At 59.0% G+C, this 25804-nt stretch overlaps 2 protein-coding genes across 5 annotated transcripts; both read left to right on the top strand.

Annotated features, from left to right (window-relative positions):
• The first annotated feature begins 43 nt into the window (after nucleotides 1-43).
• HDGF (heparin binding growth factor) lies at nucleotides 44-17574 on the top strand. 3 transcript variants are annotated; one of them, XM_048509419.1, is made up of 6 exons: nucleotides 44-681; nucleotides 10929-11005; nucleotides 11845-11983; nucleotides 13573-13800; nucleotides 14765-14973; nucleotides 17290-17574. In XM_048509419.1, the coding sequence occupies exons 1-6, from the start codon at nucleotides 595-597 to the stop codon at nucleotides 17294-17296; spliced, it is 747 nt and encodes a 248-aa protein (XP_048365376.1). In that variant the 5' UTR covers nucleotides 44-594; the 3' UTR covers nucleotides 17297-17574. The 3 variants fall into 3 exon arrangements, with proteins under 3 accessions (XP_048365376.1, XP_048365367.1, XP_048365385.1); XM_048509410.1 differs by having other exon boundaries at nucleotides 45-681; nucleotides 14762-14973; XM_048509428.1 differs by lacking the exon at nucleotides 44-681 and adding an exon at nucleotides 5909-5929 and having other exon boundaries at nucleotides 14762-14973.
• Nucleotides 17575-22649: 5075 nt separating this feature from the next.
• On the top strand, nucleotides 22650-25518 carry LOC125439985. 2 transcript variants are annotated; one of them, XM_048509465.1, is made up of 3 exons: nucleotides 22650-22735; nucleotides 23008-23238; nucleotides 25165-25518. In XM_048509465.1, the coding sequence occupies exons 1-3, from the start codon at nucleotides 22651-22653 to the stop codon at nucleotides 25377-25379; spliced, it is 531 nt and encodes a 176-aa protein (XP_048365422.1). In that variant the 5' UTR covers nucleotide 22650; the 3' UTR covers nucleotides 25380-25518. The 2 variants fall into 2 exon arrangements, with proteins under 2 accessions (XP_048365422.1, XP_048365414.1); XM_048509457.1 differs by having other exon boundaries at nucleotides 22695-23238.
• Nucleotides 25519-25804: the final 286 nt, after the last annotated feature.

Raw genomic sequence — 25804 nt, 5'->3', positions numbered from 1 at the left:
CCGCCCCCTCGCGTGTTGATTTCAGGGAGGCTCGCCCGGGAGGGAAGCCTGTGACGTCTCAGCCCGGGCGAAGTCCCGGATGTGGAGGGGCCAAAGTTCCCCGAGGGGGCGGGGAGGCCCGAGGAGGCCCCAGGTTGACTGCCCCTGACCGCGGAGGCTCTCTCTCTCTGTGTCACTACCTCCCCGCCGCCGCCAAGGGGCACGTGGGGCGCCCCTGGACCCCCCAGCTCCTCTGTGGGGCCCCCCTGCAGGCGGCCAGGCCTCCCCGCCGCCGCGCGCTCTCCGCCAGCCCTGGGGGCGGCGCCGGAGGGGAGAGGCCGGCCACGCCCCCTGAGCCCGCCCAGGAAGGAGCCCGCGACGGAGGGAGGGAGGGAGGGAAGGAGGCGAAAACACCGCCGCCAGCGCCGCCTCCTCGCCCGCCCGCCCGCCAGGCCGCACCGCCCGCCCGCCCGCCCGCTGGGGAGGAGGAGGAGGAGGAGGCTGGGTCGCTCCGCCGCGCACGGTTGCCGGGGGGAGGAGGAGGGGGAGGCCGGGCGGCCCCGCGGAGGAGGCCGGGCGCGTCGGAGCCGAGCAGGCCGCGCCGCCTCCGCCATCATGTCGCGCTCGCACCGGCAGCGGCAGTACCAGTGCGGCGACCTGGTCTTCGCCAAGATGAAGGGCTACCCGCACTGGCCCGCCCGGGTAAGGGGGACGGGGAGCGGGCAGCAGCAGCAGCAGCAGCAGGGCCTCCTCCGCCCCGGCCCCCCGCGGCGCCCAGCCGGAGGGGGGGGGCAGGCGACTCCTTGCCCCCGGGGTCTCCCGCGGCGCCCCTGCCAGGCCTCCTGCCTGCGCCTCTCCTGCGGCCCCCGCGCCGCCTCTTTGCGGGAGGGGGAGGGGGAGGAGGAGGAGGCCGGGCCCGCCTGGGAACCGGGCGGAGGGGGGGGGGTCCCCCGGCTGGCCAGGCTTAGAGGCGCGCACGGCTGCCCCCGGAGACCCCTTAGGAAGGCAGCACACGTGTCAAGCCCCCCCTCCTTCCCCAGCCGCGGGGGGCTTCAGATCTAATTAGCGGGGGGGCTACCGGGGGGGGCCTGGCAACGGAGGCCACCACGCCTCCCCCCTGGCCCCCTTCGGGGGTCAGAAACTGTGCCGTCGGGGGGGGCCGGGCTTTCCCTCTTGCATGATGCCCTCAGAGGGCCCCTCCTTCTCGTGGCGTCTGGGGTGGTGGGGGTCTTCTTCTGTGCAGGTGGAAGAGCTCAGTGGTGGGAGCAGAGGGGCTGCCGGCGTGGTTTTAAGCCGTGCTGGGGGGGGGGGGGCTGAGTCTGGGGCTGGATGCTCAGCAGCACTTGGCTTTTCCGGGGGGGGGGGGTCCTCTGGGTCTGGTTTCTCCCATGGAAGGAATGCCAGTGAGTGGGGCACCCTTGCCCACTGTCTAAATGGCAATTGAAGCTTTTCAGGAGGCGGCCCCCATTTGTCTGGGACCCCCACGCCACAGAGACTTGTTGAGGCAGTTACGCAAGTGGCAGCAAACTTGGGGGGGGCCAGGCTGGTAAAAGTTTTGTAGGCTAGTGATTGTCGAAGGCTTTCACGGCCGGAATCACTGGGGTGCTGTGGGGTTTCCCGGGTTGTGCGACCGTGTTCCAGCAGCATTCTCTCCTGACGTTTCGCCTGCTTCTGTGGCTGGCCTCTGAAGATGCCAACCACAGATGCCAACCGGGAAATCCACAACGACACCCTAGGCTAGTGATTGTGGTAGACTTGACAGCTGCTTGCAGGGGGAGATCTGCAACCAACCGGGGGCCCTCCTGACCCATTCCAGACAAGGGGGCCTCCTTCTGTGCCCAGACTGCAGGCCTCCGAAAGTTGCTTGGACAAAACGTTTCACTGCTCCTGGAAAAGGGGTTTGTCGGCCTATTGGGCTTCAGCACAAAGGAAGACCAGAGTGCCCCGGATAGGGCCCCGGCCTTCTGAGCAGGGAGGGCGCTGCAGCTTCACACACCTGCCCTGAAGGACCTCCCCCTTTGTGGTGCCTGTTCCCTCCCAGCTACTGGAGCAGCAGGTGCTCCGGAGGGGCCCAACGGAGCTCACCTGTGTGGCTGTGTGAAGCACCTCTCTGTCCAGCAGCTGCCTCTGTTGTCGGAGGGCTCTTAGGCCCCTTCTGCACCTGCAGAATAACCCACTTCCAGTCCACTTTGCAGCTGGATTTTACTGTGGGGAATAGCAACATCCACTTGCAAACCATTGAGAAAGTGGGTCGAAGGCGCGTTGTTCTGCAGGTGCGGAGGGGCCTCAGATGGCCGCTTCCCCGCAGGGCTGCCCTTTGGCGACAGACGGGGCTCCATCGCTGTCCCCAGGACCCCCATAGTGGCCTGAGGGCTCAGCCTGGCTGGGCTTCTCTGGCCGTGGGGTGCTGACTTGAGGCGGGGTCCCCTGGGACCTTGTGCTGGACAGGAGGGGTCCCAAGAGTGGTGGCTCAGAGGCACCTTCAGAGCACCCAGGGGGAGGGCAGATTTCAAATCAGGCTCCCTGGCTCCTTGTTTATGGATCCCCTGAGCAGCTGGGGGGGTGCAACTGGTGGCTGTCCCAATGCCTTTGGAGGCGACTCTGCTGTGCTGGCTAGCCGGGGGGGGGGGGGGGCTTTTTAACAGCCAAATTCAGGGGAACCAGATGAAGAATGTCTGTGGGGGGGGGGGTTGTGTGGTTTCCTGGTTGTGTGGCCATGTTCCAGTCACATTTTCTCCTGACGTTTCGCCTGCATCCGTGGCTGGCGTCGGAAGGTAGATTGCCAGGAGAAAATGCAACTGGAACACGGCCATACAGCCAGAAACCCCACAACACCCCGGTGATTCCAGCCATGAAAGCCTTCCAACAATTTCTGCTTGGCTTCTGTGAGATGCAAGACAGGCTTTCAGTGATACCGGCGGGGGGGTGTCTTCTGGGGGAAACATCCAATTTCAAATGTAAATAATTCTAGCAAAAGTAAGCAAACCCATCACCTCCCAGTCCGTGCTTCATTCCCCTCAAAGAGCCCGCCTGATGAAGTGATGGTTTTGCAGCGCAGCAGCCGTGGCGACTTCAGACCGTATTTACACATTTGTTCCGCGTTGACATTATCTATAGTCCGCCTCTTCCACTGAGGCTCTGGTTGGATCAAACGGCGAAAAGGCCAGGAATCAGAGCTGGGCCTGATGGAGCATGGAAACGGGAGCATGAGGCATTCCTGGTTAGCAGCACTTCCGGCAAGCAGGCGTGGCCTGCCACGTCCAGAGTGTGGCCAACCGGGCCCGTTCCCTTTATCAGAACACCCTCTTGAGCCCCACTGCATGAACGCCTCGCCCTGTTGCCTGACGGAACAATTCTGTTTGCCACCATTTCTGGAACACGAGAAGTGTGGGAGGCCTCCTCACCTGGCCAGGCAGAGAAGAAGGCGCTGCAGTTTTTGAGTTTGCCCGGCCGTAGGGTGGCCTCTGCAGAGGGCCCTGGCTGGGTGGGGCGCAGGGAAGAGAAATGAGGGGCCAAAGGCCTGGAAACCTTTGTGTGGGATGGTCAGCATCTTGAATTGGACCCGGTAACTGGTGGGCAGCCTGTGCACAATTGCGGAATAAGAACAAGCCAGCTGGATCAGACCAGAGTCCATCTAGTCCAGCTCTCTGCTACTCTCAGTGGCCCACCAGGTGCCTTTGGGAGCTCACCTGCAGGAGGTGAACGCAATGGCCTTCTGCTGCTGCTGCTGCTGCTCCCGAGCACCTGGTCTGCTAAGGCATTTGCAACCTCAGATCAAGGAGGATCAAGATTGGTAGCCATAGATCGACTTCTCCTCCATAAATCTGTCCAAGCCTCTTTTAAAGCTATCCAGGTGAGTGGCCATCACCACCTCCTGTGGCAGCATATTCCAAACACCAATCACATGTTGCGTGAAGAAGTGTTTCCTTTTATTAGTCCTAATTCCCCCCCCCCCCCAGCATTTTCAATGGATGCCCCCTGGTTCTCTAGTGACAGGAGAAAGAGAGAACAATTTCTCTCTGTCAACATTTTCTACCCCATGCATAATTTTATAGACTTCAATCATATCCCCCCTTAGCTGCCTCCTCTCCAAACTAAAGAGTCCCAAACGCTGCAGCCTCTCCTCATAGGGAAGGTGCTCCAGTCCCTCAATCATCCTCGTTGCCCTTCTCTGCACTTTTTCTATCTCTTCGATATCCTTTTTGAGATGCGGCGGCCAGAACTGGACACAGGACTCCAAGTGCGGTCGCACCACGGCTTTATATAAGGGCATGACAATCCTTGCAGTTTTATCAACTCCTTTCCTAATGATCCCCAGCATAGAGTTTGCCTTTTTCACAGCTGCCGTGCATTGAGTTGACATGTGATATATACTGGAAAACCCACCACAACCAGTTGGAAGAAAGCGTTCTTTGCAGCCGGTCCCCTCCAGCAGTCACGTTGGATCCAGAATCACCTCAAGGCTCCTAACCGGTGACACTGCCATATTGCCAGGAGATCTGGACAGAGGGCATCAGGAGCTAGATATTGCCCGCAGAGTCCACTTCCGAAACTCCTGATGATAGTTTCTGCAGCAGGCTGACACAGCGCTTGAATAGTGAGGGGAATTAGAATAGAATAGAATCTTTATTGGCCAAGTGTGATTGGACACACAAGGAATTTGTCTCCGGTGCATATGCTCTCAGTGTAGATGGAGAGACGGAGCCCCCTGGATCCCCTGGGGGGCAGAGCGGGCGTTTTCCCAAGGAGAAATAATGGCTTGGGTGCTGTGTGGTTTCCGGGCTGTATGGCCGTGTTCTAGCAGCATTCTCTCCTGACGTTTCGCCTGCATCTGTGGCTGGCATCTTCAGAGGATCTTCAGAGATGATCCTCTGAAGATGCCGCCACCCACAGATGCAGGCGAAACGTCAGGAGAGAATGCTGCTAGAACACGGCCATACAGCCCGGAAACCACACAGCACCCAAGTGATTCCGGCCGTGAAAGCCTTCGACAATACACAGAAATAATGGCGTTTCCCTGTCCTGCATCTCCTGAGCCGCCTTGCTTGGGGGTGCCGTCCTGCTGTCCGGATCGTTCCAGAAGCAGACGGTTGAGTGGCGGGGGCCCGGTCTCTTTCGGCAGGGGCTTTGGGCTCCTCACCTGCGGCACGCGGACGGTGCGTGCGCTGAGGTTTCTTTCTTTCTCTTGCTCCTGTGTCTCGGTGCGTGTGCAGAGGGCCTCAGGGCGCAGCAGCACATGGGCCGCTCCACAGCCGGAACCAGGGGGTTTGAGCCGCCACAGCAGAGCCCTCGGCCGGGGGGGGGGGGGCCACCCCCAGGAGGAAAGCTCCCTTCGTTGCCGGAGCCATCGTTCCTGGGGGGGGGGGGGGGGGGTGACCTTTCCTCCTAGCTTCTGTGTCATTGTCAGCTGCAGTGGCTACTCCTCCCAGGCCAGAGTGGCACTGGTGTGTATGGGGGGGGGGGGGGCTGAGCGCGGGTTTCCTGAAGTGGCTTTTCCCCCACTGGCCCTCCACCCTTTCTTTTGGATGGGGTAGACGGCCATCAAGGAGAGAGGGGATCTCTTTGTTTCTCCCAGGTGGGAGAGGGAGAGGGTGGGGCCTGCCCCCCCCCCCCATGTGGGTTGTCTCCACCAGTGGAGGCCTCTGATCAGTGCAACAGGCTGGGATTTTGTCTGCCCATCCCTCCCTCCCTCCCCCCCCCCCCCCAGGGCTGGTTCTGGGCCTCTTGAGAGCCCTTTGTTGGGTTTCTAACTCAGGGGGGTGGGAAGCAGGGGGGCTTTGCGGTCTCCTCGGCACATAAAGGGTCCAGGCTCTGGTTACATGGGGGGGGAGGTGGCGGCGATGGGCGCTGTGCTTTGGTCTCGGGATGCCAGATGGCCCCCTCTCCCTCACGGGCATCTCCAGTTTCAGGGCATCAAAGCTCTGCCGCCACCGTGGCTGAGCTGAGGCAGGTAAGGCCGGCCCCACGCTCCTTCCTTGGGCAGCCACCTGCCTGGGCAGGTTTGGGGCTGGCTAGAACCACGTGTTGGGGGGGGGGGGAGGAGGCCCAGGCCTGCCTCTTGGTGCCTCTGCAGCCCTTCTTGGCGCAGAGGGAGAAAGAGGTCAGCCTTTGTGTTCGTGGCCTCTGCTCCGTGCCAGTGATTTGGGGACGGGTGTCCCGGTTCCCCTCCAGGAGTGCCTTGGAGACCAGCAAGAGTTGTGGGGTGTGAGCTGCTGAGGCTCGGAGCTGTCTCGGTGAGACGGGGGAAGAGGCCTGTGTAAAGCCCGGCTTCCCTGGGCCCGGCCTGCCCCAAGACTCTGGCCCGTGAGCTGCCCCTTGCTCTTTGCAGACTGTGTTCCTCCTGCTGCTGCTGCATGCCCTGTTGTGTATTTGGTGCGGGGTGTGTGTGTGTGTGTGCACGTGAGAGTGTGTCTCTTGACATTCGGTCCAAGATTATGGAATCCAAGCGCTGGAAGGGGCCATCCTGGCAATCTAATCCCAACCCCTCAACACAGCATCAGCCTAGAGCATAGGTGTCCATCTCTGGCGCTTCAGCAGAGGCTGGTGGGAATTGTAGTCCATTAATATCTGAAGGGACACCCCCAGCCTAGAGCGTCCCAGACAAGTGTTTGTTCGGCTGCTGCTTGAAGAGGGCCAGTGGGTGGGGGGGGATCACCCCCTCCTTGGGCCCCCCCATTCCACTGTTGCACAGTTTTTATGGTGCATTTCCCTCCACTATCCAGTTGGTATCTTTCTCCCTTTAATTTATGGCCATTGTTGTGGGTCCTTTCCAGGTGGAGAGGTTTGCCTGGGGCTCTGCCTTGGTGGCTGCCTTGGGCCAAGGAGAAGCCCTGTCTGTGAGCGCCTCTGCTCCTGGTGCCCTCCTTCCTCCCCACCCACTGTGGGGCCTGCCCCGTTCCTTCCCAGTCTGCCTCGTCTCCTGTGAAATGTATCCCCAACCTGAGGGAAAGGGGTGGGACAGAGGCTGCCTCCTGGCCTGCTGGCTCTTGCTCACAAGGAGTCCCAGATAACCAGTTGACAGGTAGGCCAGCCAGGCAGGTGGTGCTTGCGGCCTGGCTCCAGCATCACACACAGTTTGGCAGGTGCAGCTCAGAGCTGGGAGGGACACCAAGGGTCATCCAGTCCAGCCCCCCAGTGACTTCTTAGTCTTGCTGTGGTGTCCCTGAGATGTAACACCCGGCATCTGCTGGAGGATAACTGCTCCCCCCCCCCCCCGATGCTGAGAGGAGATGAGCAGGAGTTTGGAGGGGAATAGGCCTGCTGGGGTTACGGGCCCAGTGAGCACGCAGTTTGCGTGCCAGGGCTGATGCTCCACCGGGAGTGGGGCCCCGGCCTGCCTGTAGCCCTCTTTTATTTATTTTATTTATTTATTATATTTATATACCGCCCTCCCCCAAAGGCTCAGTGCGGTGTTTTCAGGGAGGTCCCTGCCTCCTCTCTTCGAGGTGGCCTTTCGAATGCAGCCTTTCTGACAGTTGGGGCAGCCACTCCAAGTGCCCCTCCCCACAGGGCTCCTGCAGGCGGCCCTCCCCTCTGCCAGACCAGGAGACCACTGGTCCACTTTGCCCAGAGGCCTTTTGCACAGAGACCCAGGAGGGAGGGGAGCAAGCAGGCCAGAGAGTGTCGCCAGGTCCTCCCTGAGCGCTTGTGGGGATGTGGGGAGTGAGGGGGGTTCCACCTGCATGCCCCTGCAGGTGAGGTTTGCGGAGAGTTGTGCCCCCCCCCCCCCCGCGCTCGATGTCCCTGTGAGCTGTGGTGAGGCAGGGCTGGCTGCTGCTGCTGCTTCAGAGAGGCCCGTTCTGGAAGCTCCAGAGGGAGGCGTTTTTTTGTCCTATCCTGCCTCCTGCAGAAGCTGGACGTAGGAGGGTGAGCCCTCCGTCGGTGTACCCGAAGCTGCGGCCGGGGGGGGGGGGGGCGGGCAAAGGGCACTGCCGCCTGCCCTGCTTTCCTGCATTTCCGTGCTCAGCCGGCCTGTCGCAAGGTCTGAGCCGTGTGAGGCTGGCTGCCTCCCTCTGCGAGGAAATCCGAGCCAGAGCAGCGATGACTCAGCGCAGGAGGCAGGCCGGGCCCTTGCCGTGCGGCCTGTGGCGGGAGGATTGGGTGGGGGGTCCCTCCTGAGGAGGAGGAGGAGGTCTTCCCCCAAATCCTTCCGCTAACGGCCTTGTTTGCACACTTGGGCCTCAAGAGTGACCTTGCAGAACTCGGTGGGGCACCTTCAGGAAGCTGAGTGCCAGCCGGAGGAGGGTGATAACAACGCTGCGCAGCTGGTGCTGGGCATGCCCGGCGTCCTGCCGACGTATCCTCTCTTTCCCTGCGGGGGGGTTATTTGGTTGGCGCCTGTTGATAAAGGGACAAAGCTCAAAGCTTTCCTTGCGACAGTGCATGTACTGTTGGTCTACGGCTGTCATAAACGCAGCTCTTTCTTTGCGACGCTGCCGACGGCACCTCTGGAAAGTCAGCCGCTGGGTGCTCGGATCCTGCAGCTCAGTGCTGCGGAGGGCGGCTCCAGCCTCTGGCACGAGCTCCTTCCCCTCAAGTGGCCGGGCAGGGAGGAGCTCCGCCACGAGCAGGACAGATTCCACCGGAGGCATCCCACGGGGTGGCTTGCACGTGTGCGCCCAGGGGATGCCCAGAAGCAATTTCCCTGCTGCTTGGGGGCGGCCGGAGTCCCTGACCCTTCGCTTTGGAAAGGCCGATCCTTCCAAAGAATGGTTGGAGCGCTCTCCCTGTGCAATTCCCTCCCCACCCCCCGCCTAGTTCTCAGGATTGTTCCCCCCCCCCCAACTATTACAGGAGCTTATCCTGACCCTGGCAAAGACTGACCCCCCCCCCCCCCCCCAAAAAAAAACCTGGCCAACGCTTCCAGGGCCCGGCTGCTTCCTGGATAGCTTTTAAAGGGGCTTGGACAGATTGATGGAGGAGAAGTCGATCTATGGCTACCAATCTTGATCCTCCTTGATCTGAGGTTGCAGATGCCATAGCAGACCAGGTGCTCAGGAGCAGCAGCAGCCGCAGAAGGCCATTGCTTTCACCTCCTGCAGGTGAGCTCCCAAAGGCACCTGGTGGGCCACTGCGAGTAGCAGAGTGCTGGACTAGATGGACGCTGGTCTGATCCAGCAGGCTCTTTCTTATGTTCCTTTTACATGGGAGTATTAGCTATCGTTAGCTTGAATTGCCGCCCACCATTCTCCTTGAAGAGCGGGGACCGGACAGCGCTGGCTGCTCATCCACAGAATAATGCAGTGGGCCAGGACTGGGATGGCCAGAGAGCAAGGCCAGCTGAGTTGTTGTTTTAAAAAACCTCGTCAACGGCAGCAGATCAGGCCGTGCAGGTGAAGGAGGTCCTGGGGCAGCCGAAATGTCTGAGGATTCCTGCCCCACCCCAGTGAGAAAGGGGCCAGAAGACGGGAGGCGCTGCCTTGGCATTGAATAGCGGGGGGGGGGGGTGATGCGTCCAGTGAACGTCCCCCTGCCTCCCCATCCCTCAGAGAAGCCATCTCCTGGCCCCCCCCCCCCCCCGCGCAGGGAGGGAGCGTTGGGGGCTCCAGGACGTCAGCAGCCCCACCCAAGACGGCCGGCCGGCCTCCCACCCACCCACCAGGGCTTTCTTTTCACTCTCTTAAATCTTGGCCTTTGAGTGACAGCAGCCGGTCGGGGGCGGGCTCAGGACCTCCACAGCAGCCTCGGGACACAGAGGGCCGGGCATCGCCTCACGCTGAAGCGGCCGGTGGTTTTTCCTGGGTAGCCAACCTGTGGCGCTCTGGATGTTCATGGACTACAATTCCCATCAGCGGCAGGGGCCGATGGGAATTGGAGTCCATGGACATCTGGAGTGCCATAGGCTGGCCCCCCCTGTCCTAAGGGCTTGGCACGGCCACTGGATATTACGGGGGGTGGGGCCGAGCCATTTGGAACCCCTCGAGGCCGGGCCCAGCGCGAAAACAGCTGGCCCCCAGTCCTGCCCGTGAGGAATGATTCAGACCAATCCAAAGTACATCCCTCAGTCCTTATTTGGACCCCTGGACATCCGAAATCCCTGCCCTGGGCCTCCTTGTTGAAGCAGCGGAGAGGTCCAGTCGTCCGCCTTTCTGGACAGAGGTCCTCAAAGAAGCCTCCCCTCCCGTGGCGCCCCCTCTGTCCCCGGGTGGAGCGGGGGGTGAGGCATCCCAGCAGACGTGGAACTGCTCCACAGACATTTTTTTTTATCATCTTAAGAAAGGAAAATTAGATATTGGGCAGTAACATAATTCTCCTCTTCCTCTAGCAGTAGTTTTTAAGAAGTGGATGGATGACCTTTTAGGGGATAAAGGATGGTGGTTGGTTTATAATGGACGTCAAGGTGGGGGGGGGGCTGCCCTGCAGCTGTGCGGTGCCTCGGGTGATGTGCGGGGGCCCCCGGAGGGGCAGCAAATCCAGCCAGAATTGACTGGGCAGCCAGACTCTGGTGGCCTGTTATTTCCCTGAAATTTGCTGAGCTCAACGGATCTCGGCCGTCTAGACAGGCCTGCCGCTGCCCCGCCCCGGCTCCTGCTGGCAGTTCTCTTGCCTGGGGACTGGGGGGGGGGGCAATAGTGTGCCGTGGAGGACTGCAGCCAACGCCCCCCTCCCCACAGCTGGTTGGGGGGGGTTGGCCCCTGGCGGAGGGGTTGCAGGTCACGCCTCTGCCCGGCACACCTTCCGTGTGTTTAGGAGCCCCCCTCCCCGGCAGAGCCTTCGTTCTCACCGCACACATCTCACTGCTTGGCCAAGGAGAGGGTGCCTGATGCATCTCTGTGTGTTTGAGTGAACGAGAGACCAAGGTGCAGCCCAAAGTCTTCCTTTCTGCTGCACCCCTTTCAGCCCAGTCTGCCGGCCTGCAACGGGTGCCGGTTCCATGAGAGTGCCCCACAAAAGCCACTCCTCCCGGCCACGCTGGAACACCCCCCTGTTCTTTCCCCCCTATTTTGCAGATTGATGAGATGCCGGAATCGGCTGTCAAGTCGGCCTCCAACAAGTACCAGGTCTTCTTCTTCGGGACGCATGAGACGTGAGTGCGGGCAAGGCGGGTCCCGCTGTCCTGGGGGGCGGGGTGGGGGGCTCATGTGCTGGACCGGGACTGGTGGGGGGGCACCTCCCCCCTTTGCGTTCCTTGGGAGCCGTTTCCCTCAGCCTGGAGCAGAGGGGGAGACGTCTGTGCGGGGCTCCCTGGCCTACCCGTGCACGAAGGGGCGAGCAGGAGGCCAGCTGTGCCCCCTCCCCCTGGCCTGGTTGCAGGAGAACTGCAGGGCATTGGGGGGGGGGGGGTTTCTCAAGGGCAGAAGGTTCGGGCCAGAGACCCAGCATGTGGGTGCATCTGGTTTTCCCTCTTTCAGGAAGGAACGGTATGGGGGGGAGTACACTTGGGTGTCCCTCCTAAATTCGGGTGGGGGGGTGGCCTCAGTTTGGGGGAGGGGGTCGCATGCGCTTAGAGTCAAGCCACTCCCATTTCCCCCAGGGGCTGCAGCTGGCGCAAAAGGGGTCTGCAGGAGGAAGGGGGCCTGCCCCACAGCTGCTCGCTCGTTCCTCCCCCCGGGGGAAACGGCTTTGGCATTAATCTCTGGATTAATTCTGCTTGCTTGAGTCTGGGGGGCCCTCTGAGGCTGCCTTCGTGGCCCCACCCGCTCCTGGATGGCTGCTGGGCTGTGGTGGGAATTGGGGCTCCCTGCTGCACCCCTCCCCATTAATTGCCTCACCCACCCCATCCGCCCACTGCTGCCTCTCCCGTGCCCAGCTGTCCGGCAAGTGCTGCCCCTTGCGCCAGGAGAGGCCTGGGCCGCAGCCTTTGGTGGGGCCGTGTGTGCCGTGGGCACCGGCCGTCTCTGACGTGTGGCCCTCTTTCCCCTGCAGGGCGTTCTTGGGCCCCAAAGACCTGTTTCCCTATGAAGAGTGCAAGGTGAAGTTTGGCAAGGCCAACAAGCGGAAGGGCTTCAGCGAAGGCCTCTGGGAGATCGAGAACAACCCGACGGTCAAGGCCTCGGGGTACCAGGTGGGCTTTCTTCCCCCAGGCGCGCCAGGGCTCGGCGGCAGACCGGACCCGCCCCTTCTGTAAGAAGCCACATTCGAGCCCATTTAAAGCCTACGAAGCCACGAAGAAGTTGGGGCTATGAGGTTCCCAGGCTCCCCTTGCCAGGCCCTGAAGGGAAGAAGGGAGTGGCGTAGGAGGTTGAGAGCTCGTGTATCTAATCTGGAGGAACCGGGTTTGATCCCCAGCTCTGCCGCCTGAGCTGTGGAGGCTTCTCTGGGGAATTCAGATTAGCCTGTGCACTCCCACACACGCCAGCTGGGTGACCTGGGGCTAGTCACAGCTTCTCGGAGCTCTCTCAGCCCCACCCACCTCACAGGGTGTTTGTTGTGAGGGGGGAAGGGCAAGGAGATTGTCAGCCCCTTTGAGTCTCCTGCAGGAGAGAAAGGGGGGATATAAATCCAAACTCTTCTTCTTCTTAATTCTGAGGCGCTCAACCCACCAAGAATCTTGCTTGTTTGTTTATTTTCACATTTCTACCCCTGCCCGCTCCCCACGGGGCTCAGTGTGGCCTTCAGCCATACAGCCATACAAAACACATTTCAAACAATATATAAAAATTGAGTACAATAAAATACAGTATGATAAAAACAATAAACCAGTAGAAAATGGCACCAGGTGAATCTTGCCCACGGGAGGCCAGCTGTGATGGCGGAAGTTAGCCCGGCTGGCTTGATGGAAACGCCTGGCGGAATTGCTCCGTCTTACGGGCCCTGCGGAGTTGGCTGAAGTCCTGCAGGGCCCTGATCTCATGAGGGAGTTTGTTCCACCAGATTGGGGCCAGGGCTGTTGGCCTCTAAGGTGCTCCAGGACTTGAATCCAGTACTGCAGCAGATCCTCTGAAACCGTGAAAGAGACTGGAAAGGCTCTTCTTTTGCATGTGGGGAATCAAGTGAGGGAGAGCGTTCACATGCGTGACTTTGGAACCTCGGCTGCAGGCCACTCCGTCTTCCTCAGGGGCTCTTCCGATATTCCCTTGCACCCGTGTCCTTGAATTGCCCCACCAGCCGCACATCTTGCTCAATCGGGTGCGCGAGTCTGACAGCGCCCTTGTTGGAAAGCGCCCCGTTTCTCATTCTGCAGAACATCCCGAGTCCTCGTTCGGTTGCCCCGACTTGGTAGCAGGAAGGGTTTCCTTTGCCCAGTCTGCACCCTCCCTGCCCAGGCCTCTGGGCTCAGGGTGGGCCGTGTGAGGCTCAGAGGGAGCCCCTGTGCTTGGGAGGCCCCCTTCCCTTGGGGCCTGCAAGACGGAGGGGGCTGGTTGTGGTGAGCCCTTGGAGCAGAGCTGGCAGCCGTGCGGGCCCAGAGCGTAGCACGGGCCTTGGCTGCTTATGCTCCTCTCTCCTGCCCTGCTCAAACCGTGGGGCTGGCCTCCTCGCCTCCGGGGCCTTGGAAAGCAGCCCCCACCCCCGGGAGGTGCACAACTTCTGAAGCCAGCCCCTTTGGGGAAACTGAGGCAAGAGGAGTCTGGACCTTTGTGAGGCTACCAAAGGACTCGCCTTCGCCTACTACCAAGCCCCGTTCTCTCTCTCTCTCTCTGTGTTTCTGTGTAGCCCACCCAGAAGAAAAGGTCCCCGGAGCAGGCAGAGGAAGCCGAAACCCCGCAGGAGCCGGAAGACCAAGGAGGCAAGAAGGGCAGCCCCGAAGGGAGCAGCGACGAGGAGGGCGCTCTGGTGATCGACGAGCAGTCCAAGGAGAAGAACGAGAAGGCCAGCCGCAAGAGGAAAGCGGAGGAGGAGGAGGAAGAGGAGGAGGAGGAAGCAGAGGCGGCCCGGGAGGAGGTAATGGGGTGGGGGTGCAGACAGCACATAATGGTGCAAACCGGGGGGTGTCCAGGAGGATCCCCACAAATTCAGCATGTGGGTGTCAGGGTGGCGAATGAAACTCAGTGTAGGTACATGTAAGGGGAGGAATACAGGAACAAAAAAAATCCAGAATTTAAATATACACAAATCAGTTCTGAACCTGCTGAGGCAAATATTGAAAGAGATCTTGGGGCTCTAATGGAAAGTTTGGTCCAAATGCTGACTGGGTGTGTAGGACAGGGGCGTGCTGCCCACGGGGACAGTTGGGGGGGGGGTTCAAATGACCCTGGGGGAGGTGCAAAATCACCCCCCTCCCCAGCTATAAAACTGTGCCTGGAGTGGAAGAAGCGGGCAGGCAGATTCTTTTTCTCCCCCTCCTGCCGTACTTCAGGGCACCCAGCGCAGTTAATGGGCAAAAGGTTCAGGGCAGGTGGAGGAATCCATCCTTGACTCGATGCGTAATTAAATGGTGGGATTTGCTGCCCGTGACTGACCCAAGTGGGAGCAGCTTTGAAAGAGAGAGAGTTGTCGAGCGCAGGACAGCTAAAGGGAGCCTCCACGTTCGCAGCCCGGGAGCCCCTGAATTCCAGTTCCCGGAGGGGCAGGCAGCACAAGGAAGGGCCTCTACCTGGCTCAGGTGTGCAATATCCAACGGAAGTCCAGTTAGGGCAGAGCCTCTTTTCTGCTTCGACCAAAGTGCCTTTGAGTGTAGCCGCTGCTTCCGTTGCACAGACGTTTCACGCCCCCCACATGTCCAAGCTGAAGGTGCTTTTGGGGGTGGTCCTGGGACCCAGTGACGGTGGAATTCACTGTTTCGGAAGGGGGGGGTGGAGTTTCCTTCGGAGGTTTTTAAACGGAGGCAGGGGGTTGGGCTGGATGCCCCTGGTGGCCTCTTCCAACTCTATGATTCTGCGGCCTTGCACCTTGTGTTCCCCAGCAGGGCTCCTCCCCCAAACGCACCAAGGTGATGGAGGATGAGGATGCAGCAGAGAAGGCGGGAAGCGAAGATGCCCCGAAAGAGGTGGAGAAGCAGAAGAGCGGCCTCCCCAAAGAGGGCCAGGATCAGAACAGCGCCCCCTCTGACTCGCCGGGAGCAAAGCAAGGGGGCAAGGAGAATGCTGAGCAGGAGATCAGAGACCACAAGAAGAGGTACTGGGGGCGGTGGGAGGGGGAATAGTCTGAATCTTGCCTCCCGTATTCTCGCCCTGTTCCGTCCCCCCTCCCACCACACACACACACTTTTCTAGCTGCCTGTTGGGGATTCTAGTCCTGAACCTCTCTGTCCAGAGACCCAGCTGCGGAGCTTGGCTCCCGTGCCTGTTTGGTTTGAGCAGGGCCCCTGCTTTATGGGCCAAGAGCCCTTGGAAAGCGGCAGAGGCCTCCCACGCACAACACGGACACACACACACACACCCTGGTGTCACAAGGTATCTATCTGGCTCCTGTGCAATGGTCTGAACCAGAGGTGGGATCCAGCAGGTTCTCACCAGTTCCCGAGAGTGGGTTACTAATTATTGGTGTGTGCCGAGAGGGGGTTACTAATTGGGTCTGCTTTTCCGTTAGGTCCAAAAATCATCAAGTCCTGTTGTTTCCTATGTGGCTGGTTAGCGAAGGTAGAAAACGGGATAATTCTCCCTGTCGGGCTGTTTTAAAAACATGTTTTAGAAATATGGTAAAGTTCCTTGTTTAGGGAAAGTCTCCTTCTTTTGATTTCTAGAAACAAAATTAAGTATTTGAAAGTATTAAGTATTTGACAGGCAGTCAATGAGAGGAGAAGTAGTTGTTTCTGTTGGCAGCAGATGATAGGACTTGCTATAATGAGTTTAAATTATGGACAGAAAGATACCAGCTGGAAATTAGGAACTGTTTTTTACAGTAACAGAGAAATTATTAATGCCCCGCCCCATCATGCCCCGCCCTGCCCCATTGGCGCTACACCACTGTTTGAATCCCACCACCATGGGAACCTGTTACTAAAATTTTGGGATCCCACCACTGGTCTGAACCACTTGTTTTGTGCATGTCATTCTCACCTGTCGTGCAGCACCAGGCTTCCAAAGGATCCATCAGGCCTGGTCCAAAGGGGCAACTTGTCCGTAGGGCTGCAGTATTCCTAAGCAAGGTCTTCTGTGTTCATCCTTGCATCAGCAAACTCAGCAGGAACTTTCTGTGAGCCAATGATCTTTACTGAAAAAGGCGTGGCTCTTTTAATTAGTTCAAAACAGAGACAAGAACAGGTTAACCTCAAATTTATAAAAAAAAAAAAACCACATGCAAGGAAAATCAACTCTGCTAACATCTCACCTGTGATTGAATAAAGGAACTTCAAAGGAACTTCAATCAAAATTTAGGCAATGTAGGAAACCAAACATAGACAGAAATTTCACCTGCACTCTTTGATACTTTCACAAACACCTGAGTAATCCTTGTATGTGATTGATAGACAAAGGACATCTGCTGTTTCAGGAAAAACATAATTTTATGAAGTAATTATTCTACAGCTAAATGTTGGTTCTCAAAATGACTGATTGTTCATTAACTGCTCAAACAAGCTGTAAAAAGCAATATTTCACACTTTACTAATAATTAAAGGAAGAATTCATTTTTTCATTGGGGTGCTGTGTGGTTTCCGGGCTGTATGGCCGTGTTCTAGCAGCATTCTCTCCTGACGTTTCGCCTGCAGGAGAGAATGCTGCTAGAACAGTGGTGGCGAACCTATGGCATGGGTGCCAGAGGTGGCACTCAGAGCCCTCTCTGTGGGCACGCACAAACAGAGTCTCCCCCTCCCCACATCTAGGCTGGCCTGGGCCACTGGGCTCAATTATTGGTGTTAAACCTAAGACCTAGTTTTGGGGAAGCAGTGTAGGTAACCCTGTTAAGCGCTGTTAAACCCCACTGATTTTCATGTGAAGAATTAAAGCACAATCCTTTACCTGGAAGTAAGCTTGGTTGCTGGCAATGGGGCCTGCTTCTGAGTAAACCCTCCTAGGGTTGTGATTCACCCACTGGAAGAGTTGCACGGTTGCTTCAAAGCAAAGCCACCGACTACCACCAAGCTTACTCCCAAGTAACTCATGCCTCGGAGCCAACTGTTTTTTCTAAACTGAAACCTCAGTATTCAGGTTAAATTGCCGTGTTGGCACTTTGCGATAAATAAATGGGTTTTGGGTTGCCATTTGGGCACTCGGTCTCGAAAAAGTTTGCCATCACTGTGCTAGAACATGGCCATGCAGCCCGGAAACCACGCAGCACCCCAGTGATTCCGGCCGTGAAAGCCTTCGACAATACATTTTTTCATGATTTGGCTGTCGAAGATCAGAGTAGGCTGGTGAACTCTCTGCAAAGGGTGTGGAAACTAAGCAAGAGTGTGCACGTACCATGTATATCGTGGCCCCAGGGGGGACCGGGGAGCCCTGTGCTGCTTCCCAGACATTGACGCCTGCCCCTTTGGTCTGTTCCTCGCAGCCCGTAGCTGGCCGACGCACGCTGCTCTTCTGGCCTGATCTCAGCCTGCTGGTTGTTCCAGTCCTAAGAGCCAGATTTTGCCCCTCTGTCGTCTTGCTGTCTCTGCAGTCGGTGGGAGGGGAGTCGAGATCCACCTTTCAACATGAGACCGGTCTCAGCCTGCCGGCCTGTGTCTTGCCTGGCTGATTTGCGGGGCCCACGTGCTTGAGTTAGAAATTTCTAGGGGGTTGGGAGTGCTGATTTGCCACTTTGAAATAAAAGCAACTGAATGCCTTTTTAAAAAAACCCACCGCCTGTCGGTGCCTGACTCTGTCTACTCTGTGTTTGACCTCCAGTGACGGTTGAGAGCAGCCGTAGTGAGGGGGAATTGCGCCCGGGGCATGTGCGTGCCCTGCACTCCTGCCCTGCCCGCTCCGGAACGCCCACGCCCTGGTGCAAGACTACTCCACTGGTTGAGAGCCTGGGCAGAATGCAGTTGTGGGGCACGTTTTCAGAGAGCGCTCACGCCAAAGGATTTGCACTTGGCTGAGGTTTCTTGGCCCCCACATCATCCCACTGGTGTTTCTCCCTCTCTCTCCGCCCCTCCCTCCACGCTCCCCCCCCACCTATGCTCAGCGGTCGGCTCCCTGGAGGCCTGGAACGCTCCCCGCCCAGCCACGTCCACTTGGGTCAGTTGCAAACATCTGGGTCACAAGTGGGTTCCAAACCAGTCTGACTTCCATGTTCTTTTCGCTGCTGCCCGCTCTCCTCCTTAACCAAGCGTTGCAATTTCTGCTGGGATTCTCCCTTCGAGCCCAGAACTGCCGTTGCCGAGACTCCCGTCTGCATGGCCCCTGGCCTCCCAACTGGAACTTCTGCCGGACTGTAGCTCTCGTGGTGCTCGGAGTCTTCCACTGTGGCGACGCCACTGTTTCCGGGGGTCATTGCCCGCTGCTGTCCCTCAAACCCACAGGTGGATCCGGCGTCTGGACTGGGGCTTGGCCAGAGTCCGGCTGCAGGGGACCCCCATAGGCACTTGTGTGAGCAGAGACCCCCTTTTTAATGTGCCCCCCCCCCATTATCAGATGGCCCCAAAGCACCACCACCCCCCTTCCCCCCTCCAGGTCTCAAGCAAACAAGACCTGAGCCTTGACGTTTGGCAATGGGTAAAATGGGCTGTTCAAAATGTGGGCTTTACTCGAGTAGAAACATCCTGTTGTCTAAATGGGGCCGTGACAGAGGAGTCCTCTTACGGGTTCAATTACAGGAAGCAAACGGAGGGAATGAATTGGCAGTTCTCACAGTGGGGGCGGGGGGTGAGCAGCAGGATCCGTGGGGTGCTGTGTGGTTTCCGGGCTGTGTGGCCGTGTTCTAGCAGCATTCTCTCCTGACTTTTCGCCTGCATCTGTGGCTGGCATCTCCAGAGGATAGTAGTAAAGCAAGTGGAGTATATATACCTGTCCAATGGACATTCCACAGGTACATATACGCCACTTGCTTTACTATCATTAGATTCTCTGAAGATGCCAGCCACAGATGCGGGCAAAAGTCAGGAGAGAATTGCTGCTAGAACACGGCCACACAGCCCGGAAACCACACAGCACCCCAGTGATTCCGGCTGTGAAAGCCTTTGACAATACAGCAGGATCCGTGTTTGCGCCAGTGCTATTTCTGTAGTTCATAAATGGCTTGGAAAGGAAGGGGGGAGCGTGTAGTGGCCGTGGCTGCAGGTGACACAAAAGTACTCCGGATGGTGAAAACCAAGGGCAGCTGAAGGATTCCAGGGGGATCTTCACAAACTGGGCGAGTGGGGAACGAGGTGGCAGATCAACTTCAGAGCAGGTAAATGAGGTGCACATCAGAACAAAAACCCCAACATCAAGAGTGTGCTGATGGGGGTCTGAACCTGCTGAGACTGAGAGGCGGAAAGATCTTAAGAACATAAGAACGAGCCTGCTGGATCAGACCAGAGTCCATCCAGTCCAGCACTCTGCTACTCGCAGTGGCCCACCAGGTGCCTTTGGGAGCTCACAGGCAGGAGGTGAAAGCAAGGGCCTTCATCTTGGGGTTGAGCGCCTGGGGTGGCCGCAGCCTACGAGACGGTCAGGGGAGGCCAGCAGGCAGCCGGGCCAGATTCCAGATCCTCTGTGGCGGCTTCAGAGCTTCATGACGGGCAAAGAAAGGAATGCCTTCCCGAGGAAAGCTCCTGAGCTTAATTTCTTGACAAAGAGGTGCCTGCCCCAGTCTCCTTGCAGGGAGGACGGGCCCCAGGTGTAGCCAAGCTGCCTTTTGCGATCCATGGGGGGGGGCAGGGCAGGGCAGAATGTGCCCGGCTGCCTGGTGCTCCGTTTGCCCCTTGCTGCCTCAGTGCCTGCAGGGGCGGTGACTGTGACCTCACAGTCGGCTGTGGAATCCTGGGCCCCCTGGGACTGGCAAGAGCCCCCCCCCCCCAGCCTCCGCGGGCAGAGATGGTGGCTGCAGCAGGGCCGTCCTCGGGGGAGCCATGGGGGGCTGCTTCTCCTGCCAGCGCTGCAGGTAAAGGCCGGGCCTGGCCGTGTTCTCTCCTGCCCACCTGGCTTCAGGCTCCTTCCCAAAGGGATCCGGCTGCTGCTGCTCACACACAGCCTTCGCTTCGCCTTGGCTGACTGCAGAGGTCACCCCCCCGGACCGACTGCTGTGAGCTGCCGACAAGCCCCTTCCGGGGTGGGGGCTCCCCTGGAAATGAAGAAGACTGAGCCCCAACCACAGCTGGCTGGACCCTTCAGAGCTGGCCTGGCAGAGAGTGGGGTGTGCCCCCCCACGCCCCCCCCACCCCGTCCCTCTCCCTGTGCAGACTTCACGGGCCAGCGGGCAGGTGTGGGGGCCCTTCTCCTCTGCCCCCCCCCCCCACGCCTGGAACAGGGCAGGTGGGCACCAGGAGCAAATGCTCAGGGGCTGGGCCAGAGGCCCCCTCAGGTGTGCGCCTTGGAGGGAAACGCACCTCGCTGCCTCTAAAGATGCCAGTCACAGTGGTGGGCTGAATGTTGGGAGCAAAAGCTGGAAGCCACGACCACGCAGCCCAGAACACACGCGTGCATGCACACGCACACACACACACAGAGAGAGCTGGTTGTCTCCAGCTGTGCCAGCCAGGCAGGTGGCTTCGATAAGCCTTTGATAAAAAGGGGGGCTGCAAATCCTGAGAGGCGGTCCGCTTGACCAGGAGCAGGGCTGGTTTCTGACCCGTCCGTTGGGGCCAGCAGGGGCCTGCCTTGGCTAGCAGGGTCAGAGCGCTCAAACGGAGGCCCTCGCTGGGCTGGCAGGAGGAGGGTCACCTTTGCGCCCAAAACCCCTCCACCGTCCAAGTTGGGAAATTCCTGGGGCTTTCAGGCAAGGGAGGGCGGGTTTGGGGGGAGGGGGGGGCCTCAGCTGGGGCCAACACCACAGAGCCCAGCCGCCCCCTCCAAAGGCGCCATGCCCCCAGGGGAGCTAGCTCTGCTGTCTGGAGACCTGTTCTTAAGCCAGGGAGGCCTCCAGGCTCCACCTGGGGGTTGGCAACTCTAAATCTAGGGCAGGCAGCTGGTGGCCACGCCTCCTTGCCGCTTTAGTCCTCAGTCCAGCAGCGTCATTGGCCAGGGGGTCTGTCCCGCCCTCTTCTTTTTTTCTCCCTGTAGGTCCAAATACCAGCAGGAGCCCAGGTGAGTGTGGCCCTTTGGACCCTCCTGGGGAGGCGCTTCTTCAGGTGTGACCCACCATGCCACAAGTGGGGCAGGTGGTCTTTCCTTCCTTGATGAGACCCCCAGGGCAGAGGCCAGCGCCAGGAGTGACTGACCGGCGATTCCGAGGGGGCTTCGCTGTTTTCCACTTCCACCTCTTTTTTTAAAAAAATGCCCCACATTATCTCCTTACATTATTTAAAACATATACACAATTTTTGAAATGGCTCAGAGCTGGGGGGGGGTGGCGATTGGCCTTGTGACATCAAGACACCCCCCCCCACTCTGCCAAAGAGGGAATACAGGAAGCTGCCTCCCCCCACCCCCAGAAAAAGTCTGGCCGGCTCTGTGGGAGGTCTCAGGGAGAGGTCAGTGGGAGAAATGAACCCCAGCCCCCCCCCCCCCCCGAGAAGTGGGGGCGCTTTCTGCCAGGAAATGTTTCTTATCCCTACAGGCTACCAGAGGGTAAAGAGAATGAAATGGAGGCACCCGCAGAAGGTGAGTGCAGGCTGGGCGGGACTCCCAGTGGCGTAGTGGTTAAGAGCAGGTGCATCCTAATCTGGAGGAACCGGGTTTGATTCCCAGCTCTGCCGCCTGAGCTGTGGAGGCTTCTCTGGGGAATTCAGATTAGCCTGTGCACTCCCACACACGCCATCTGGGTGACCTTGGGCTAGTCACAGCTTCTCAGAGCTCTCTCAGCCCCACCCACCTCACAGGGTGTTTGTTGTGAGGGGGGAAGGGCAAGGAGATTGTAAGCCCCTTTGAGTCTCCTGCAGGAGAGAAAGGGGGGGATATAAATCCAAACTCCTCCTCCTCCTCTTCTTCTTCTTCTTCGCCCTCCGCCTTGGAGCTGAGGAAGCCCCCCCCCCCCCCCCCGACCAAGAAAAAGAGGCTGCCCCTCCATCCCCGTTGGGCTCACTGATCTTGGCTAAACCGACCTCATAGGGTCGTTGTGAGAGTAAAAGGCAGGCGGGGGGAACCAGGGTGCCAGGCCCAGCTCAGCGGGATTTGGAGTATTTGGGCTGTGCGCAAATGTCTTCCCCTGCAGAGAGCTCTCCCGCGGCTCCGGGCTCCCCTCCCGATGCCAGTGAGGCCTGGCCAAGCTCCCTCGGGGGCTCGGGCGCCCCAGCAGAGTTGGCCACCCCCCTGCCAGAGGAGAGCGTCCCGGAAGCCGCGCTCATCCTGGAGGTTCTGGAGAAGCAACTGGAAGACCTCAAGGAGCTGCAGTGCCAATACCTGCAGGGGCGTAAGTCTTGAAGACCCCCCACCCCCACCCCAGGGCTCCTTTGCCCCTCCTGCTCAGTCACCAATGGGTCACTTCAGATTGAGGGCCCACTATGGATCATAGAGTTGGAAGAGACCCCCGAGGGCCATCCAGTCCAGCCCCCTGCCATGCAGGAACACCCAATCAGAGCACTCCTGACAGGTGGCCATTCAGCCTCTCCAAAGGAGGAGATTCCACGACACTCCAGGGCAGTGCATTCCACTGTCGAACAGCCCTGAGAGTCAGGAGGCTCTTCTTCCTAATGTTTAGGTGGAATCCCTTTTCCTTCCCCCTGAACCCAGGACTCCTGGTCTCTTGGGGGGGGGGGGCGCAGAAGCCCCGCCCGCTCCCTGACAGGGGTCTGTCTCCTGGTCTCTTGCAGAGCTGCGCGTGCGCCGCCTGTGCCAGCAGTTCCCGCGCTCCATGCGCTCGCTCAGCCTGCAGGTCTGCCGTGCTCGGAGGAGGCTCGTCCGCGTCGAAGTGCGACTGAAGCGGCAGGAAGGGGAAGGTGCCTGCCGAGAGAAGTGCTCTGGCCGCCCCCGAGGGCCTCCTCCTCCTCCTGGGGCTTAGGGGGGGGGGGCAGCCATGTCCTGCCAGCGCAGCTCTTCCAAATGTGTCCTTTGCCCTCCAGGCGCCACAAACCCCGCTGGTCCTGCGCAGCGGCCGAGCTTTGGTCGGCAGGAAGGGGTGGGGGGCGGGGGTGGGATGGGGCAGGGGCGGGGTGGCTGCCCTGGCCAGAATCCTTCCTCCTGATGCCAGCTTCTCCTCCTCCTCTCCTAGAAGGCCTGCCCGCCCTGCCAGCCTCCGCCCTGACCCGCGAGCCCCTCCTGCCCCTGGCCTCCGACTCCCAGGGCCTCCTCTCTCTCGGGTCCAGCCTCTCCAGCGCCTCCCTCTCTCTGCGCTGCTTCCCACACCCTCCGCCTCCCCCGCCTCCTGTCTGGCCAGATCTGGGGGACCTCACGGAAGCCGTGGCCACGCTTCTGGCGTTGCAAGCTCACCACCTCCAGGACCGTAAGTTGGGTCACGGCGGCAGCAGCCCTCACTTTTCTCTCGTGGCTCCGTCCAGCTCAAGAAAGACTCTCCCCTGGATGTCCTGGATGGGGAAAAGGGCTATACATTGGTTTTAATGGGGTACTTAAGAGGCCACTGCCCTGACTAAGCCGTGTGGCTAGTACCTGGCTAAGTACCCTGGTTAGCACCTGGCCAAGGAAGTCCAAGGTCGCTGTGCAGAGGCACACCCTGGCCTCTTGCCTTGGAAAGTGGCATAGGAGGTTAAGAGCTCGTGTATCTAATCTGGAGGAACCGGGTTTGATTCCCTGCTCTGCCGCCTGAGCTGTGAAGGCTTATCTGGGGGATTCAGATTAGCCTGTGCACTCCCACACATGCCAGCTGGGTGACTTTGGGCTAGTCACAGTTCTTTGGAGCTCTCTCAGCCCCACCTACCTCACAGGCTGTTTGTTGTGAGAGGGGAGGGAAAGGAGAGTGTAAGCCCCTTTGAGTCTCCTACAGAAGAGAAAGGGGGGATATAAATCCAAACTCTTCTTCTTCTTCTTCTTCTGGGGCCACCATGAGGAAGCCACAACTTGGGGGCCCTGCCCTGGACCTCCTAGACTAGCCTGATCTCACCAGATCTCAGGAGCTAAGCAGCGCCAGCCAGCCCTGGCTAGTAGTATTGGGACGGGCCACCTCCAAGGACATCCAGGGTTGTGACATAGAGCCAACCAATGGAAAAGCAATTCTTGCCTTCAAAACCCTGCAGGGTATCCATGATTTAGGGCAGTGGTGGCGAACCTATGGCACTCCAGATGTTCGTGGACTACAATCCCCATCAGCCCCTGTCAGCATGCATGGCCAATTGACCATGCTGGCAGGGGCTGATGGGATTGTAGTCCATGAACATCTGGAGTGCCATAGGTTCGCCACCACGGATTTAGGGTGTTGTGGGTTTTCTAGATGCCAGCCGCAGATGCAGGCAAACCGTCACGAGAAAATTGTACTGGAACACGGCCATACAACCCGGAAAACCCACAATACCCTAGTGATTCCGGCCGTAAAAGCCTTCGACCAGACATTCTCCATGATTTGTCTGTGATATGACGGCACGTCCCCCCAGCAAACCATCACGGTTGAGCTGGGTAGCCCACGGTAGCCCGATTGTGTCAGGTCTCAGAAGCTTTTGAATGGGAGACCATCAAGAAACGCCAGGCTTGCAATGCAGAGCCAAGCGATGGCAAACCACCTCTGAACATCTCTTGCCCTGGAAACCCTTCCAGGGGGGTCGCTATCAGTTGGCTTCTTGGAGCTCTCTCAGCCCCACCCACCTCACAGGGTGTTTGTTGTGAGCATGCGGGGAAGGAGATTGTCAGCCCCTTTGAGTCTCCTGCAGGAGAGAAAGAGGGGATATAAATCCAAAATTCTTTTTTTCTTCTTCTTCTTCTTCTTCTTCTTCTTCTTCTTCTTCTTCTTCTTCTTCTTCTTCTTCTTCTTCTTCTTCTTCTTCTTCTTCTTCTTCTTCTTCTTCTTCTCTCTCTCTCTCTCTCTCTCTCTCTCTCTCTCTCTCTCTCTCTCTCTCTCTCTCGGGGCTGCCCATCCTACCTGCTCCCTCTGTTAAAACTGTCCAGGGGGGAGGCCTGCTGGGTTGTTTGGGGTCCATCTTTCTGCTGGGCCTCTGCTGCTCCTGGGGCGGGCACTTCAGGGGAACTTGAGAGGCCAAAGAAGTGGGGTGAAAATATCCCACACAAGTAACAAGGGACAGGACAGTCAAGCAAAATGGCTGAAGCACATGGAGTCCCTTGGGCAGGGGAAGCGCAGGAGCGACAGAAAACCAGAGGCTTTCCAGGGGGCAGGGACGGAAGCCTGCCTAGAGACCCCAGAGCGGGGCAGCCTTTGGTTTCAGGCAATGCAGGGTGACGGTAACACGGGGGTTTCTTTCCTTAGGGAAGAGGGACCTGCGCAGCTGCCAGGAGTGCCTGAAGTCCATCCGGGCGCTGAGGGTGCAGCTGCGGAGCGTCCGGAAGAGGCTCTCGGTGCTGGAGGAGCAGCTCGGGATCCAGGTGCCCCCCCGGGAGCTGGATGCGGACGAACAGGAGGAGGAGAAAGAGGAGCCGGCGCTGGACGCCCACACAGAAGAGCCAGAGGAGATCAGAACGTGAGGGCTGGGGCGGGCTGCGTTCGAAACACGCCGCAGGGGTTCACTCGGCAGTCCTGGGGTCTGTTCCAGCCATGGGTCTGTCTCCTTCCCTTCCAGGGGAAAGGTTTTGTTTTGTGGCAAAGAGAAGTAAAATAAGCAAATAAACAAAACATTCAGTTGTGGACATTCGGGGATTCTTTGCAAAGACAAGAGAAACAAACTGACTTCTGAGAGTGGCCACTGCATGAAGCTCAGGACTGAGGGCCTGCCGCCCGTGTCTGCGCTTGAGGCAGAAAAGCTGGAAGCCTTCGTTCCTGGACGAGCCGGGATCTAAGCCTCAGGTGGGGAGGTGGCAAAACAGGCCCTCTGGGGACGTGCAGATTCCAGGGTGCAGCATCCGCCTCTGTGGTGTGCCCAGGGCTCTGGCTCTCCCGCTAGAGTCCGACA

The sequence above is a fragment of the Sphaerodactylus townsendi genome, linkage group LG01 (genome assembly GCF_021028975.2).
Source record: "Sphaerodactylus townsendi isolate TG3544 linkage group LG01, MPM_Stown_v2.3, whole genome shotgun sequence".
NCBI classification, from domain to species: Eukaryota; Metazoa; Chordata; class Lepidosauria; order Squamata; family Sphaerodactylidae; genus Sphaerodactylus; species Sphaerodactylus townsendi.
The sequence above is the reverse complement of the archived record's forward strand: the minus strand, read 5'-3'. Positions and strand labels throughout refer to the sequence as shown.